Source organism: Notolepis coatsorum, assembly GCF_963971535.1.
Source record: "Notolepis coatsorum genome assembly, chromosome: 17".
NCBI classification, from domain to species: domain Eukaryota; kingdom Metazoa; phylum Chordata; class Actinopteri; order Aulopiformes; family Paralepididae; genus Notolepis; species Notolepis coatsorum.
In genome coordinates this window covers 43,090,250-43,109,898 of record NC_140181.1, presented here as the reverse complement: position 1 = coordinate 43,109,898, position 19,649 = coordinate 43,090,250, and the positions used below count along the sequence as shown (strand labels likewise).

The 19,649-nt window shown below is 43.0% G+C and overlaps 1 protein-coding gene across 1 annotated transcript; it reads right to left on the bottom strand.

Annotated features, from left to right (window-relative positions):
• Positions 1–3,277: 3,277 nt before the first annotated feature.
• stk35 (serine/threonine kinase 35) lies at positions 3,278–18,351 on the bottom strand. Its single transcript, XM_084333773.1, has 3 exons — positions 17,636–18,351; positions 14,381–15,196; positions 3,278–6,615 (listed from the first exon to the last, which is right to left on the bottom strand). The coding sequence occupies exons 1-2, from the start codon at positions 18,165–18,167 to the stop codon at positions 14,448–14,450; spliced, it is 1,281 nt and encodes a 426-aa protein (XP_084189899.1). The 5' UTR covers positions 18,168–18,351; the 3' UTR covers positions 3,278–6,615; positions 14,381–14,447.
• Between the last annotated feature and the right edge of the window lie 1,298 nt (positions 18,352–19,649).

The window sequence follows — 19,649 nt, the reverse complement described above, 5'->3', positions numbered from 1 at the left end:
CAGGTTAAACTGTCAGTTTATTTATCACGTTTTATTTTACACGTGTATGTATATAATATAATAATAATGTAAATAATTAAGTATTTGGTCATTGACCGCAATACTAATTTACGGTAATACACAGGTGATATTACAATATAGTTGGTCCACACACATTAATTGATAATTCTATCTAATAATTATACGCTTCCCTCTCATTGTTCTTTTAAGGGCCAGGCACAGCAGATGTCCAGATAAGATCCTGGAAAGCTGTCCTGTATTGAACACAGATTAAAGACCCCCCCCCCCCCCAAAAACAGTGTTTAACCCGGTCTAACATAATTTGATCCAAGTGTAACCCTTTGTGTACCACCCACTGAGGAAAAATAACCATACATTTGGTGGATCCAAACAAAAGATATTATATATTATCCACAAATCCCCACTTAGTTCCAATAATGCCCAATCAATTGCCATTCATTTATTTGAATTGTTCGATTAAGCCTGCCACACAGCGTGGCATAATACTCGACAGTCTAGGTTACAGACCCCCAACCCACTGTCACCCCCAGCCCCCCCCCCCCCCCCACTTAGCTCCATTTCACAGCTTAGCTGAGCCTTCTACTTCCCTTCCTGCCCCCCCCCCCCCCCCCCCCCCCATCTCCCTGCCTGCTGCTATCCTATGAGTACATCATGTACCCTGCTCTCAACACGAGAACATAAGACACAGTGACATATTGTTGTCTGCTGTGGACATGTGTGTGTGTACTGTGCACACGGCGAGGCTGGCTTGCGTGTTAGCATAGTGTTTGCATACCATTATGGGCCCACAATAAGGGGTGTCAACAGGGGTGTCCCATAATACCACCGCTCTTTGTAACACTCTCATTCTGGCTAATCAGATGTGCTCATTTTTGGAGAGGAGAGTAAGGTCAAGGGTTGTTTGGGACATTATTTTACCAGGGTTTTTTGTTTTGGTTCTTGACTGGGATGTGGCGTATAATCTTTACTGGGTTGTTTAGAATAATGGCCTTCAAGGGGTCTTCCACTCTCTCTCTCTGTCGGCTTACTTATAGGATCACTGTCCGACCATGAGCACATACCGTAACAATATACGGTGGAGATGTCCACAGTAATATGAGCTCAAGTTGTATATTAGCTGTATTTATTGATTTTATTCCAATTTTATTTTGCCAGACAGGTCCATTACAACAATGGCAACCTGAAAAATGGCGAAATGCCATTTACGGGGATTTGGATTCAAATATAGAACAGAGCAGAAACACATATACAGTATAGCACTAATATTTAAGGGCAAAAGATTGCATGCTAACTATTGGGAAACAACAGACTTAATGAGAAGACCACTTCTCTGTTATCCTGTCAGGTCATGGACAGTATAGCCCCAGACCACATCGTTATGAGAACGTCACTGTGGATTTGCCCCCGGTTGAAAGAACACGCTGAATGGACCGAGCTCGGGGCTGTTACTGCTCTTCAATTTGCAGAATAGGGGCACAGCTGTGAATTTTCAGAGGTTGACTGAGATGCTCTCACATCAACACACCAGTCTGGTCCCTACTGGACCAAGTTTAGCTCAGGAACAGTAGTCTGTGCGTAAAACCACCAGAACTGCGATGGGTTTTTATACGTTTGCAAAATTACATAATTAAGTCAATCATAATTGATTGATTTGTGGGATCAGAAGTGTACAAAACCTTACCCACCCTATAACAGTACATAATACTTACAGATAATATGTGTTGTCATTTGTGAAGTGGACATAAGAGTCTGTGTAAAGACCTGAGCCTGTCTGAGTTTTTGGCCAGATAAAACAAACCCTGTGGGATAATCCAGTGAGGCGAGCAGCCGCTCAGATCCAAGGGATTATTGGCGGCTATGGGAAACAACTTCCTCTATTTGGTGCCTCTGCTTGAGTAAACAGTGACGGGGCTGCAGAGTAGTACAGCCTGACCCTGGCAGCAGTACACTCAGATGAACAGCAGACAGGCAGACTGCTGGGGCTGGATGGCAGACACACGTCCCAGTCTTCATCCACTGGGGGAACAGGGCTTTTGCTGGGAGCAATATCTGCCTTTGGGATCCCAGCGAACAAAAAGTGCATTACAAATTCAATCTATTATTATTATTATTATTATTATTATTATTATTATTATTATTATTATTATTATTATTATTATTATTATTATTATTATTATTATTAACTGTCCGTCTACTCTAGACCAATATGTAGTAGTTCTGAATAATACTTTTTTTGTTAAAGGAGTGCTTCTCAGTTTTGGATCCATTCATTTATATTGAGAGTAAATGAGACATTTAATCCTTGTGTTGTATCAATTACAGCTCAATGGAACGATAAGGTATTGTTAATTTTTCATCCACATAATTTCATGGAGCTGTAATTAACACAACACAAGGATTCAATGTCCCTGATGATGATATTCAAATGTACTCTCAATTGTCAAAACTAAATGAATGTGTGCAAAACCGTTTTTGGATGTGAGGTTATGTGCAAAATAATCTTTATTTTATTTTGGCGAAGTGCCCCTTAAAAACGCCTATTAAAACCTATGCAATTATTCTACACAATCTCTTAAAACCTGAGGGTTTTTTGGAAAGATTTTCAGAATTGTCAATCTTCACTAAAACCTTTTATATCTAAGCCTCTGGAGCAGGTAGACACATGAAATGAAAACCATTTGATAGATTACAACTTGGGCTTTTATTTGAACATCATTAATTTACTATAATGTGCATTGACATTTATAAAAAAAATCTATAAACAACAAATATAAAATACTAAATATAAGATACTGCCACCTAGCATGATTCGGCCGACATTGCAATCTCGATGTCTCAGAATGAGTCCCAATGATACACCGAGGTCTGTGAGACTGTATAGAATATAAAGATCAAATAAAAGAAAAAATTATGAAAATGATCGAAAACCAGAGATTTCTCTGGTTCTGGCGCTCAACCGCTGGCGAGATAACCCGAGAAATGTCAGGTCTGGCGCTGTGTGTTAATAAAAAATAATAATAATAAAAATCCCAAAGCATTGTATTTCAGCGAATCACAGCGCTTTTCATTACTCACATACCTTGAAAATGGCGACGCTGTCTGAAATGACCTAGACGTTGCATCAGGTCTTAAAGCTAAATACACGCACATGTAGCATCCAGCCTTAAAGGTATAAACACACACACGCAGCATCCAGTCTAAATGGGTTAAGTGTATGAAGTGGAATTAAAGAACAGGTCATACAAGCAGGTTTATTAAAATGTTTGATCATTTATTTTAAAAAAATGACAAAAAACAGAAGTTGTCAAACATATTTACAGCAAAAAAATAAAAATTTATTCTTTGCTAAAACATCTAATGGCTCCAGTCAGCTTCATAAACAAAACAAAACAAAAAACATACTTTACATGACATCTTAAAATACACATTACTGTTCACACTTGGAAAAAGGGACTGAAAGAAAAGAAGCTCGGGACATCGAACAGAAGAACTTTAAGCAGTGTTTACGGTGAGACATATTGCATAGTATTAGTGTAGAGTGTTTCTCTGGTGGAACTGTTGCTGTAAGTGTACTAGGAGCACTCCTTGAAAACCCAGCAATGAAGCTGAAGTGACTGAAGGCCGGCTCCGGAGAGGCAGACTCAGGTTATACACTGTTATGCGTGTACAGTAGCTGAGGTGCAGGTTCCTCATGCTGCACCCATCAACAACAACCTTGGTGAAAACACAGTCACGTGTACGGTTTGATGTTCAAAAGAGTGCTCCCATATGGAAACACGCTGAAAGAGGTCAGAGGTTACAAGGTTCTAAGCGGTGCAAAGAACAAGAGGTTTTCCCATGTATGCGACAGGCTGGTCCCTAGCTACAAGCTCAGAGTGAGGAGAATAGGTTGACGTTGTTTGCTCAAGTAACATTGTAACAGAGTGCCGTGTACTGTGGTCGGTGCGTATTGTCAGTATCTATTCATGAAAAAAGGCAAGAACTAGGTGTTATCTGCAACTAAGCTTAAGGTAGAGAGAAACGCCGTTCAAAACTGAGAGACGCAGCTACAAAAACAAGGAGAATGAGGTAGGACCACACTATCAGACACTGTGCTGTAAACCAAGACAAAAATGCTACACTGGACTAATACAAACAAGAGGAGCTGCTCGACTACATCGTGACGGGCGGCACGGCGGTGCGCCCCCCCTCCACCAAATACTGGAAACATGTTGACAACTCTTCAAACACCATCATGTACCACATCCATGCTTTCATGCTATGAACAGAGAATATTCATGAACAATATCCTGTGGTTTAGTCATGTGGCTTATAATGGTGCTTGCTAATTGGTACAGTGTTCCGGGACACAATTCTTATATGACCAATGGTTGTTGCCTTGACTGTATGGGTACCACAGAATAGGACCATTAGAAAAAGTGATTTTACAATCTAGAGGTGGTAGTGCTTGTGAAACTACGACCGTCTCCACACCGTCACAATCTTGTTCTGTTTCGTTTGAGTCCCAGGTGGCCTATCTGGGGTGATCTATTCAATCGTGATTCCAACACATCTCTTGTGGAAGAACTACAACTGGCTCAGTGGGGGGGGCGGGCGAGGATCATACTCTGCGGTGGGACTGTACAGTAGCCACGATGTTCTCATGACACAGTGGGTTGAGTACACAACTCGTTTTAAACACAACAGTGAAACCAACTGACGCCTCTACATGTTACACAGAGCATTTTTTCTTCAATAAAAGAAAAGTAGCGACTTCAGTTAGGGGCAGGCGTTAGGTATAAAACCATGGGTGTTTGCAACCATTGTCCGGGGCGGTTGGGTTAACTTGGGGGGAGCATTAGAAAATCGCAAATATTCCACCTTCCTCAACTGAAGCGCCCCAAAAAAGATATCAAAGAATCATTCAATCACAAAGACTAAACGATTAATCACAAACGTCCTTTTGATCCCATAGCATAATTCAAATAATTATTTACATTACAACAATGGCAATTTTGAAATGACCCCTTTAAAAGAGAGATATCCATCTGATATCTTGTTATCAAATAAGTAATGAGTAGCAATCAAAGAGGAATTTAGAAGCATTAAAAAATCTCAATGTCCCTAAATGGCAGTAGACTGCAATGCTGTTAATCAGTCTACCAGATGCTTTGTACAAACTGTATGTAGATTGTAATTCCAATTAGGAGAGTGTCCTCAAATATCACACAAACCTCAAATTGAAGCTATGATACTGTATAATACCCGCAATAGACACACAAAAAATGGCAAAAAGAAAATTCCATTCTTGCAAAAAACATGACCGAATGTCAATTCTAAGACATGGTAGCTTATTAGGTCAGCCAAATTATTATATCGTCATCAGTATTATATTTTGGTCTCGAGTTAAATGCCAACTCGTGATACTAGCAATACTAAACAATGTCGATTCACAGAATATAAGATTTGTCCGACAGATGCAATTTGGTTTAAAGCAGTAGGTATAATGCCCGTGAAACCATTAAAAAATCTCCTAACAGGGAAGAACGGGCACAATTTGGCTTCAAATGCACAACATCTGGAACTGATATAGCCTATGCCTGTGAACAAGGGGCAAATTATATATTGCATAATACAAAACTAAATGAAGATTGCCGATAAGTAATCAAATTGGTTATACCTCCATTTGATGAAGGTAAAATAAGGCACGAGGGTGTCAGGGACTATGTGGAAGAGAGGGGGAAGAGGGACAATTTGCTGTTGTTTGTGTAATACTAGTCTGTTCCATCTCTGCCATTAATAATCACATTACACTTCACAGTTCACAGTTCACAAGTCCCTTCATCATCATCATCATCATCATCAGTATTGTTATTGGTTGTCAAAAGGTGTTCCCTTATTACTCTGGTATAGTGGGTAGGAATGCACCGATACCAATATCGGATAATGTTAATATCTGAGAATTTCCCCAATACTAACAATGTGACAAAAATGAAAGTAAACACGATGCGTTTTTGACATTATGTTTGATGTCTCTAATGGGAGAAAAATGTATTATGTCTTAATAAGTTTTGTCCAGAGACCTCAAACTGATGGTGTAAGTCTATACTGTAAGAGTGATGGATCGATACTTGGTATCGGTACCGAAGGTTTAGGACTCTGCAGTGATCAGCAGTGAGAAAGCGGCATCGGTGCATCACTAGCAGGGTACACAGTAGATTCAGTGTAACTAACAAGGAGGAAGATCCATGTTTCATGGAAACTGAGGGGAAATGTCAGACTCATCACTTCTTTAGGGGCGACATCCAGTGAGCACTTTGGTGCCACTGGCATAATTGACCAATCGTTTAATGTCCTTCTCGGCTCTGTGGAGAGAGAGATGATGACCCAATTTAACAATGGCCCACCGTGACCTGATTGCATAGCATTCTTGTTGCATTTCCATCCTGGGATTTTCCGGAAGCTCGTTACTAACTGCACGTAGGTTTCCTTGCACTGTTAAGAGGAGCAGTTATGGAGTTTTTTGTTGTTGTCGTTTCACAGTTCAAAGATCATTAGTCCGCTTTATCCGTCGCGGTACAGACGTGGAAGTCCACATTCATTGAGTAAACAAATCTGGAGAGAAACAAGAGGAAGGGGGGGGGGGGGGGGGGGGTAGAGAGGGTGTGGCATCAGTAAACGGATTCAAATACTTTAGGTCACTTCTTCAACACTTGAACAGCTGGGCCGGTCATATGACTGTTTTCGGAACTAGAAAAGATACAATGCCCTTCCTCTTTGACTTCTACTAACATCTCCAAACATATTTCTGGGAAAAGTCAAGCAGGGAGTTGTATCTATTTATTTTTGTTCCAAATCATTGGAATTCTAAAGTCATATGATCGGCACAGCTGTTCTGGGCACTTCACCGAAATATTTATTTTGCACATAAAAAGAAACTCGTCCAAAAACTCCAAAACAGTTTGCACATATTAATTTAATTTGACAGTTATGGAGAGTAGATGAGTTTGAATATGGCCACCAGTGATGTCAACGAGGACATTGAATCCTTGTGTTGGGTTAATTACAGCTCAATGAAATTATATGGTAGCAGTCCCTATAAGACAAGGCATTGCCATTCTATCTATGTCATGAGCTGAAATTAACACGAGCATTCAGTGTCCCTGATGACATCACTGGACTGGTGGCTATAATATTCAAACAAATTTACTCCCAATAACTGTAAATTAATGTGTGCAAAACTAAAAATGTTTGGAAGTGTGTCAAGATTATGTGCAAAATAAATCAGCACACAGTCATTCACGAGATTCATCACGTAGTGGAAAACTAGTGGACGACTATGTGTTATACAAGTGTGTTGTGTTATATAAGGCCAATAGGCTAAGTGTGCTCTCACCTTCCCTCCATGGTAAAACATGCCATGCCAATCATCATCAGCCCTGAAATATACCCATCGGTAGACAGTGTATGAGGTCACTCATGTCACGGCATAAAACCACCAGATTCGACCAGAATACACCCAGTTATACAAAAGAGCAAAATAATCTGATAATTTTTTTTCCCAATGTTGCACTCTAATAATAGCAGAGCTGAAGTCCAAGCCAACACGTCACAGCCCAGGCTATGGACAGCAACCAGCCCCCCCCCCCCCCCCCCCCAAAAGTTGCATAACCTCAGTCATAACACATGGTAGGAGCCCAAGTAAGTCACTTCAGCAGCAGGAGGAGCACAAAGGAGAGATCCCTCGACAGGGTGATGGAGGGAGGGGTGCTCCTTACAATTCAACTGATATGTAACCTACTTAGAAGTTAGAACTGTTCATAATACAGTATACGTATAACTTGTTGTCTAGTATTCAGACCTGCTGCATCGAGAGAGAGAGAGAGAGAGAGAGAGAGAGAGAGAGAGAGAGAGAGAGAGAGAAGTTCCTGCAACTGCTGACACAAGTCTCTATTTTCTTAAGGGCGACAGTCACCCTAGATTTCCGACTCCTTATGCAACTGCTGCACCTGGGATTCCTCCTGCTTAAAGGCCCCTTCCCATTGTGCCGCTAATGTCAGCAGTGCACTCTCTCCTATGAGGCCGCTAATCATCCTACAGCTGACAGGCGAAGAGCCAGGATCAGTGCTCCGTGTCCTGGGAGGGGCCCGGCTTACATCACCTCCCAGTACCAGTCATAAGCAGCTGTGTTTGGGGGGGGGGGGGGTAGCCCACAACTCCCTTCAAACTCTAATCCTGCACTTGGATGCATGATATCTGTAGAGAAAACCACCACTTCTCCACTGGTCACTTTGGTCCCCAAGGCTCTCAAGAGTATCTGAACACCTCTGCACTGTCATCCCCGATTTAAGATTACCTAGTTAAAAAGAACACCGTACCAAGCAACAAATCTGAGGACTGGAATGATTGTTGATGTTGTTGTTGTTGTTGATATTGGTGGAAAGTATTATCATTCATAAATCATATGATTGACTGCAGAAACCAAGTCAAAGGTTGCATAATAGAACAGGGGGAGGCATGGTTTTAACTGAGCCCCATTGTGCGTCTTCCCCAACCCTGCCAGCCAGGCCCCAGATGTTACATAACCCAGAGGAGGATTACCTCGTAAAAAACCACCAAATACTGGTATCTTTGGGGAAGAGGTGGGGGCCGGCTTCCTCTAACCTCAGCTCTCTTACTATGAGAGTTTGAAGGAAAATGTTAAGTCTGTTTACGAGTGGTGAGGTTTTGTGGTTGTGCTGTGCCCAACAAACCAGCACATTCCACTTGGCTGGCATTCAATGCAAGTTGTAAGCAGTTGCAAGTTTGGCTTTACGCCCCGGAGAACTCGGATGATGCAAAATAAAACGTTGAAACCGGCGATTTAAGCACATGATGTAAGTGCATCTGTGGTGATTTCACCCTTTATTTCACTTAATAATACACTTAACAAAATAATGGGGCTAAGTATGGATCCTTACACCCTACCCTGTTGGTTTTCACCATGTAATTACCTGTAGATTACTACAAGATCAAAAAACGTACTCAAGCTCCCCATAAAAGAGCAACTGTGTCACACAGGTCTCAAGAGTGTGTCGTCCTCTCAAACTCAATTAACTGGAATAATTTAAAGAGCTATGTCCACCCACCACTGCTACTGAAGTACTGTGATTAAATGCCAAAAAGGCAGCCATTGGGGACATTGCTGGCCAACAACAGAATGGGAGAAAGAGCGAGTATGAGAGAGAGAGAGAGAGAGAGAGAGAATCTGTGAGCACTGCAATTCAAGTCAGCAGAAAAATCTAGACCCAAACTTCAAACCATCTATATCAAGCTGTAACTTCAAACCATTAGTGAGTGCAGGGAACGAAATGTGTAAATGTAGACGGACAGATGATGCCCACCATGCCAAAGCTGAAGGTTTGTTTCACAATGAGGAAGTCACCCATCCCCCCAAGTAATCCTCACATCTTTTCTCATCTATAATTAAAGAGTTTAAAAGGCCAGGTTTCCTAAAAAGGTTTCCCAACAATGCAAGCAGCCACAACTCCAAAGACCTACTTGAAACACAAGTACCTGACCAAGAGGCTAAGCTAACATGGTAATGGTGCCAAACAGCGGTGGAGTAGCATGCTGTGACAGTGCAGAACTCCAGGGCTGTGATAGATAGTGGCCAGACAGACACAGACACTGCTAAGCCATGGGGTGGGGGCTACATGGGGAGGGACGTGCCATTAGATCCAGTATCTAACCAGTCAGTCAGCCATGGCTCTGTGAATAGGCACAGTGAGGTGGAAAAAGCTGAGGTTTGGTGTTATTACAGGGAGGGGGCTGTGTTATTACAGTGCATAGTAAGGGTCATTATTACAGTGCATGGCAAGGGTCAATATTACAGTGCATGGCGAGGGTCATTATTACAGTGCATGGCGAGGGTCATTATTACAGTGCATGGAACGGGTCATTATTACAGTGCATGGAACGGGTCATTATTACAGTGCATGGAACGAGTCATTATTACAGTGCATGGAACGGGTCATTATTACAGTGCATGGCAAGGGTCATTATGCAAGCTGGGGGGGCGTTATTACAGTGCAGCTGAGTGCACTGAATATGCTTATGAAGAAACCACTAACCAGTCAGTCTAGAATCCATGTAAATATTGCCATGTTCCCAAACTGGTCTTAGCTGTGCTCACTGCAGGCCCCGGGGGCCCCTCTCTGCAAGAACTTCTACCTTTTCAGCAGCTGCAGAAGCAGAGCCTATATATTTACAGCCTGCACATTCCCTTCAGCCCCCTCCACCCCCCTTTGCCATTTCTGAGTCCTCCTTTAATTCTGTGTTTAGCTCTCGACTGTACGTGCAGAGACACACATGACCCCCGCTCCCCATAGTAACCCCAGTGTCCTGATGACAAGTCTCTAATGTATACAGGGCTTGGCGGCACGCCTTGGAACCTGCTCTGTACATAGCGTACCGTACATTCAAAACTGCTGCACAAACAACTGCGCAAACAACTGGATTTTCCACAGGGATCCAGGGCAAGGAGAGAGCACGTCGTTTTAACACATGTTCTCCTGGCCCTCAAGTGTACACTGTGTTCTGTCCAAGAAGCCTGATGTATGGAAGGTGTAATTTGAGCTTCAGATGTCAGTGGAGAGACACCAGGCTCAAATAAGACATTGGACAATTCCCCCCCCCCCCCCCCCCATACTAAAATGACATGTAATGTGTTAGAAATTGAAGCAAAGAGATCAGATTTTCTTGTTTACCCACACAGAGGAGGATGTTAGATCTCTCCAACAGAGAATACGTTTTTTTTCTTTTTTTTTTTCAATCGACATTTTTGCCCAACCATTTCAAACTAACGGTCGAGATCTATATTGTTAATCAAAAGTAACAGATAGGACTGGAACTCCATATCTGCTGATATTTTAAAGTTGAAATCTCAGAATCTGTATCGGGAGTGAAAAGGCCCTATGCGTCCCTAAAACCTATGCGTCCCGCTCACTTAAGATTTTTACAATCCTTTGTGCGTTAAAAAATATGTACATTTTCTGACCATTTCATTTGATTAATGATTGGGACTTTAAATTTCAGATATTATTTATATTATTATATTATAAAGGTTTTTACAAATCGTTTTCCCCCCCAAAAAATATTACATACAGTACAAATATTTGATAAGGGATTTGAAACTATTTGGATTAATTTCAATAAGCAAATTCGATCAAATACTTTCAAACCGTAACCCTTGTTACATAATATACTTTTCATTAGGCTTTTTACATGATATCCAGGTACAAGACGAACAGCCTACCCCTAAAAATTCCTCAATTCATGAATCCCTGTTCATGTAGTCCATCCATTACTAAATACATTTAAAAAAATAAATAAAAATTGGAGATCTAAAATAAAAACATCTGACAAGAAGAACGAAAACGAGAGGGTGGGAGCTTAAAGCGCATTGGCCTGGTTTACAGAGGCAGCCACTGGCTGGCAGGCAGTGTGAGGACAAAATGTTCCCAACGTGTTCTTCTATAAGCTCTCTCAGAGGAGGCAGCAGCTTCATTGTCTAGCAGCGAGAGAGAGAGAGAGAGAGAGAGAGAGAGAGAGAGAGAGAGAGAGAGAGAGAGAAAGGGAGGGGTGATGAGCGAAATGGGTGAGATGGAAGGATCGAGATAGAGAGAGGGGGGGTGTGCTGGGATCATGGGCAGCTGACATCTGCAGACTGAACTGCTGTCAAGGGGACGCTAACTCTAACATATAAGTGCACCTGTGCAAAAATAAAGAACACAGATTGTTTTCCTTTGTGTTGACGTACGTGTGCACCCTTCATTGCATGATGCTCAATACAGTGGTTGCTGTGTGCCACCAAGAACAACAACTGTGGGTCTGGTCAGCGATGAAGATGATGATGATGATCATCTCACTTTACAGTTCGGAGGGAAGGACCTAATCCTCTCCCACTATTTTGACAGCGCTGAAAGGATTTGTATTTAACACGGGTCAAATCTCCTTACAGCGCAGAATAACACATCGTTTACCCATGTCCTCCCCTCCTCACACACCTACACACACGACCCTCCCTCCACAGAAGTTAATCCCATGTTCTGTGACAGATGACGGGTTCTCCCGTTGGGCCGCTGTAGGGCCAGTTGCATAACCCGCTCTCCCATCATGCCGTCAAAGCCAGAGAGCGAGGCCAATCTGCACCAGTTGAGTGGAGCACGCAACACGCCTTCAGAGGCACTCGACAAGACTCACTGGACAGCTGGGGCCCCGAGAGGCTTGACGTCATCGGCTAGGGGAGGGGGGTCAAAGGTAACCGCCAGGGCATGTAATGGGGGTGGGGGAGCCTGCTTCTCAATAAAGCGTCCAAGCTCAGCCACGGTAAACGATGAGGTCAAGTTCAGAGCATCAGACTGGTCACTGAACATTCACTCCTCTAGCTCTTTAATAGAGGGTTATGGAGCTGGAAGGAGTGTCTGCTCTGTAAAGCAAATAACCTTTTGTCCAGCGCCACCATTGATGTGTTTTTTACTGCATTTACTGTTCAGTAAAACTAACGCTCTCCTATACTGTTCAGTAAAACTAACCCTCTCCTATACTGTTCAATAAAACTAACCCTCTCCTATACTGTTCAATAAAACGAATGCTCTCCTATACTGTTCAGTAAAGGTAATTTGAGCCACACTTCAAGTTGAGTAGAAGGTGGTATATTGGGTAACAAAGACACTACATGGCTGGACAACTGATTTGTTGGAGAGTTCTTTCGTTAAACTGCTGCTGCGGGAGAACCGTGTCTCTCTATTAATCTTGACTCATCTGTGCAACATATTCTCCCAGATGAGAAGTTGCTGAACTGTTTTGCGAGGGCAACCGAAGCCAGAAAGCCAGATTCATCAGCAGGGAGACGTGAAGTTCTGTCACGTTTCTTACAGGTGTCTGATCTGGTGTCTCTGTGCCGCCTGTCACTAAACTCTAGCACTGCAACAACGGAGCGAGTGGCTCAGTCAGATAAGATCAGCCTTCTGGTTCAGTGTATAGGAGGGGGCGTGTGCCCTGGACGAGCAGCTTGCGGCAGCTATAGAGCTATAGGGTGTCACCGAGCCAAGTCTAGTGATAAGGACAGAGAACAACAAGCCCCAGGACCGGGCCCAGATAAAGACGTGACACAACATGTTGCCTGGGACTCCCTCTAGTCCAGATGATTTACTGAGCCCTGTTGGTATCGCTGACTGCTGCCAGAGATTCCTGTGGTGTCGATGAAAAGAACATAATTAACTGGAGAGAAAGCGCAGGCTGCGGGCCACTGAAGTGACGCTAACAGCCTGTGGTAATGACAGGGTGAACAACAGCGACGTTTAACACAATACACCTGACAGGCAGGGTGTGTGTTGTTAAACTATAGAGTCCCACAGAATGGGCCTCTGACACAGGGACAACAGAATCATGATCCGCTCTTGATCTGCGCACACACACACACACCTAGGCTGCAAACACACTGGCTAAGGCAGGGAGAGGAGTTGTTTGGGAAGCATGTAGACCTCAGCTGATTTGCCATGCAACACATACATTGCTACAAGGCCCTTAGGGAACGAGGAGGGTTATTATGACATAACATAACAATGTGGGCTGGAGGGAGGGCAGGGGGGAGGGAGGGAGGGAAGGGTTTTTGGAACGGTGCTGGCAACTAACCAGGGTACACTTTGGCCCCGGGGGCACATAGCCTGGATTTGTTTAAAACCACAGAGAGAAGTAAGAGAGAAAACATGGGAGAGAGTGAGTGAGAGAGAGAGAGAGAGAGAGAGAGAGAGAGAGAGAGAGAGAGAGAGACCAAGAGAAAGAGTTGGTGAGTGAAAGAGTGAGTCAAAGAGAGAGAGGAAAAGAGTGAGTGAGTGAATGAAAGCGAGTCAGTGAGTGAGTGAGAGAGAGAAAGAGAGTGGTTGAGTGAAAGAGAGTGAGCAAGTGAAGAGAGAGACAGTATGATAGAAGCAGGAAGACAATGACAAACCAGTCATATTTCTCCATCACTGCTATATGTTTAGAACATAATGTGCTCCTTTGTGATATAATAGTGTCACATATTTTGACAGGAAAGCAAATCATTACACTCAGTCTCAAGGCACAGCAGACATGTGGCACATTTTAACCACATGGTCTACAGAGGCCAGTATTCAGACAGATGAGACTGTGTGAGAATCCTCATGCAGAGTTCCTGTCCTGCTGTTGACTCTACAAACACGACTTAAGATTAAAGACCAGACGCAGAGCTTCCACTTGTTTCAGGATGACATCAACTACCTAGAGCAAAGCAGCCTCACAGTCTCTGAAAAACAGGTGTAATACAGTTAACTCGGTTGCATGCGTCTCTGTGTGCGAGAGAAGTGATCAAACCTACCTGGGAAAAGAAGAGGTCCCTTCTCCGACTGGGTTGGGTAAAAAAAGGGTGTGGGAAGGGTAGGGGGTCACGCAGCACACGTGACTTGGTCCATCCGCACCTCCAGCTGGAAGGCGTCGGGCCGGTCCTGAGGGTTGACAGCGAGCATGTCCTGGAGGAGCTTCTTCACCCCATCTGACATGGAGCTCCTGTTCTTTTGGGGGATGTGGAGAACCATCTTGGGGTTCTCCAGCAGTGCCTCCCCCACAGGCACGATCTCTGAGCCCTGACGCACATAGGTGCCGAGGAGTTCACGCTTGGACACTGCGTCGATGAAGGTGATCCGCTCCAGCATAGCCCAGATGATGATGCCCAGGGCGAAGATGTCAGCCTTGGCGGTGTAGTGGCCTTCCCACACCTCCGGTGCCATGTAGAAGTCCGAGCCGCAGGCAGAGGACAACCAGAACTTGTTGATGTTGACCACGTTGTTCTTGTTGTTGCCTCCGCCACCTCCACCTGCTATGGGGCAGTCTTCGCCATCTTTTTCACCGGTGCCGAGTCCCGCGCAAACTTTGCTGAGACCAAAGTCAGCCACTTTGAGAATGGGTGTGCCGGACTTCTGGGAAATGAGGATGTTGTCGGGCTTCAGGTCGCGGTGGACAATGTTGTTTTGGTGAAGGAAAGACACGGCGCTGGTCAGCTGACGCATGAAGCTCTTATTGGTGCGCGGGTCGGGCCGCCGCGATAGGATGTACTGATTGAGGTCCCCACCCTCGCAGAACTCCATGACGAACCACAGGTAGCACGGCTCCTCTGGGTAGCCCAGGATGCGCTCACCTAGGATATAAAGAGGGGGGGGGGGAAGACATCACTCCATTAGTAGGTGGACAAGAAACCAGACACCTATGACATTTAGCCGGTACATCTTAGCTCAGTAAGGTTAAAGTTGCACGACTCGAGACATTCACAAATACTGTAGCGATGCCTCAGATGATGCCATAAAAGGGAACGCATTGTATGATTTCCAGTTTCACACACAACAAAGAAAAAGTGAAGCACAAAAGGAATCTGTCGAGCCCACAGTGCTTTTTTATTCCCAGCATCCATGACAACGACAGATTTCTTTCCCTCAGATCGATTTTGTTCACAGAATTCCTGAGCAAATCCCAAACCCTAATGAAGATACAATAAATGGGGTTGATACCGGCCAGATACTTTCTACCTTAAGTTCCTGGACAGCTGGTAAACAAAGTTGATTCATGCTTTTTTATCCTGAGGAAGCATGTTGGAATTATCAACAGTTTGTAATGCGTGACAACAAACGCAAACAACTATGGAGAGTAGAGTCTCTCCAACTAAAATAAACTGTCTCGCTAATTCACTCCAGACTTCAGAGCGATGACGGAGCAGCATTCCAGCAACATATGTCACTTGGGAGTGTTTTTAATGCGGAGTCATAGGCCCAAGCTTCCTAGTCAATACTCCTACTGTACGTTACAATTGAAATCAGGTTGGATCAGTTTACATCAAAGGGCATTTGGGTTCATGGAAGGCGTTTCCCTTGCAGCAGGATTGATCCGCTTTCCGTTAGGTGTTTGGTTTGAAAACATGAACCCTCCTACCTTCTTGAACCCAGTGCATTTCGGGAGCAACAATGGCCTTGAGCCAAAAGGACTTGAATAAACTTTGGTGAACTATACATTAGGGTGAGGCTGTAAGTACTGGTTGTTGTGCCGGTCCATCTCTCTGCCTTATTGGGAGTGTCTCTAATGAGTGGCGGCATTGTATTAACACAGGTAATCTTGTCTAGATGAGTGCCACTTTAACACAAGTTACATTCTGCAAAGCATGTCATATATTGTCCACTGACCTAGGAGCCAATGCTTCTCATCAAGGCTTGCTTGCTGTTCTATAAAAAGTGTTCTTCTTTCCCCAAATCAGGCCAAAGGAAACATTCAACAGATTGTGGAAATGGATGAAAATCATGAGTAAAAGGATTTCTATCCTGACATCTGACAAACAGATGGGATCACGCATTGCTTCCTGATGCTCCAGCCCCAAAGCAGTCAATCTGGTTTTCAAAATGAAACCTGTTAATGAAAATGTATAGAGACCCAGTATCACTTCCTGTACAGCATTGGCTCACGAAACCAACAAGCACAGATGACCATCAGCTGTGTCCTATTGTTGCTACTGTGGCCATTGTGCCACTGCCAGCAGAAACTAGGTTAAGTTGTCCCAAACGAAAAGGCAGAAACTGGAAGACAGAAACTGGAAAAGAGTCCTCCATGTTGTGATCTAAATTGAACAGGGGCACTTATTCTGCTTCATCAAATGAAAGCCACACAAGATGTCAGATGAAGATTAATATTTCATTAGTTGACAATGGTAGCAGCCCTTACATAACACACTATCAAAAGAAGGGCAGCATAGAGTGCTCATGGGAACAATGGGAATTATAGATATTATAGGAAAGATTCAGTAATAGATAGGCAATAAACAGTGTGGTATTAAGACGTTATTAAACAATGCAGCTGCTATTTATTAGACTTGTTGTTTGTAATTGAAAGCCATCCCAAAATAGGTCAAATCAGGTAAATAAAAAGAAAAGTACAATCAAATCAATAGAAAACAACAAATGTGTAGGTGTGGTATGATAATGGGACAATGTATCACGATATATCCAAAATTATACTTCTTAGCTGGTTGTTTTGTGTGCAAACTTTAAGGTCAACAATGAAGGGGTTAATCTGTGGCCAACTAGTACACTATGTTCTCTCGCGAGCTAGGAATAGCATTGTGCCTTATGGTGCATCTAACCTATAGGGAAGTCCTAGAGCCTACTGTCGAACCTTTTCTTGAAAAGGAAATAACGCGGTTATATGAAATGCACCAATTTACCAATAATGAATACAAATAATAAAGGACATGTGGACTATTATTATTGTCCACATAACCACGTTAGCGGTTAGCCATGTTAATAGCTAAAACATTCAAAACAGCTAAATATATCAGAAACTATCATTTAATTTTTTTAAAGCAACAGTCTCAAGAGTAATAATATCTCGTGCATCTAAATCGAGAATAACGTTTTGTCATATAAACAATGGCTAGCTGAGCTGATTGGCCCAGTGTCACACTATAGTGTTCCCTATTGATCGCATAGACCCCTGTACTGTACAGCGTGCAGCCCCATCATATAGAACAATAACAACAACTTGTTGGCGGTGTACATTAAACAGATCACTTTGTGGTTACATTGTTATAACAAGTTACCTTTGATAGAGGTCTCCACCAGTCGCAGGTACTGCTTCGACCTCTTATTCCCATGGCTCATCTTCTGGGCCATGCCGTTCCTCTGCAGCACACACTCCTCCAGCTGCACCACGTTCTCGTGCTTCTTCCCCAGACTGGCCAGGGCCCAGAACTCGGCGAGGGCCAGCTCCACGTTCTCGGGAGCGTCGCATTGGAGTTTCTTAACCGCCACTCTCGCTCCCGTCTTCCGGGCGATGGCTTCGTACACGACCCCGTAGCTGCCCCTCCCGACCTCCCGCAGCAGGCTGTAGCGCGGCGCCATGACCACGGCGTGCTCCAGCAGCCGCTCGTTCTTGAGGAAGTTGAAGCTCTCCTCCTCCTCCATGGGGACCTCGGTGTCCGCCGCGGTGTTGTGGTTGTTCTCCACGGTCAGCGCCCGGAGGACCTTACCCACCGCCACGTCCTTCTTCATCTTAGTGTCCGGCGCCTCGACGAGCCTCCTGCAGGCCCGCACACTTCTTATCTTTCTCCTCCTCCCGTTGCAAGTATCCATGGCTTCTTTTTGGTTGAAAATAAGTAGTAAGTAAACAGATGTTTATCTTGCATTACTTAAATTCAAACTACTTAGTTTGAATCACTGACGTGTAGTTCCTTTTTTTTGGTTACACGTCAGTCTTTAAATTATGCAAAAAAAATACTATCTAAGTCAATAGGGCTACGGTCTCAACACTTCTTTACAGCGGTGTGTGAACTAATTTTGATTCATAACTAGATGTTCCACCAAAGTACACTGAGGGAACAAGGGGAGGAGCCTGCGTGGACTGCTCCATCACCACCAAGGCGCATGGGGAGGGAGAAGAAACTCTGAACAAATCCGTTTCACTTACTCAATATGTTACAGGCTAATATCAATTATATCCCAACATGTTCTATAATACGAAATTCAAAACAATATGTAAGCTATAGTATGGATAAAAAACATGACATTTGTTTTGCGCACTCTGCGGCATCACACGTAGTTAATGCGGTCCCACTGATATGCAAATGAGGAATAGCCTACTATTATCGAAGGGGTGGTGAGTAGATAGAACATGCTAGTTTTGTTTTTATTTTGAAATTACATACTAATAATATCTTTAATCTAATCTTGTATTGAGTCTGAAAATATAGGTTGACTGCTTGTCCATGTGCAGTGCATTCATTAACAATTTAACTGTGCAATTACTTCCTTTTGCGCCGACACATCACGTTCCTTGCTGACAAATGGTTCATCCATTCCAGCATGCGATGCACGTGAACTGTGAGGGCTTGGAGGCACCAGAGCCGTTGGCACGTGTAACAGGCATGCGATTTGACTGTTGTGTAGCACACGCGATTGGCTGTTACCTAGACTTGCAACATTGGACAACTGGATGGAACATGCATCAATGGTTTAGAAAAAATAAAAGCATTCAGATTTTAAGTATAACAATATCTTATATATAAATAATATTAAATACTAATAATAATACAAATAATACATAAACAAACACAATTTACAAAATAATTAATAATAAAATACCATAACAAATAATAATTAAATAATATATAATACGATTAATGTATTATGGTTATTTCTTATTATAATTATTATTTGTTTATCATTATAATTATTTTCTTTTTGTATTTATTATGATTATTATTTAATTGATCTCCTGACAAATCTAATAGCAACTACATGTTTCTAAATCTATTGATGATCCTATGATGTTTTTATTATGGCATTCATATCAATCAAATTACTTTATATTTAAATTAATAACCTCTTATTACATCGTAATGTCCTGATATGGCAAAGAATACCAACAACACAACTATAACATTGGCCATATTGATATAGGCTAATGGTCTTTTGCAATTATTGTGATTGTGCATTGACCATTTGATGTGATGAAAATAGGCATTAACATTTTCAAACTGACTGATAATACAAGGTAGACTATTCGTTGGACTGATCAACCTGATCAACAGAGTGCAGCCCCCCCCCCTCCCCCCT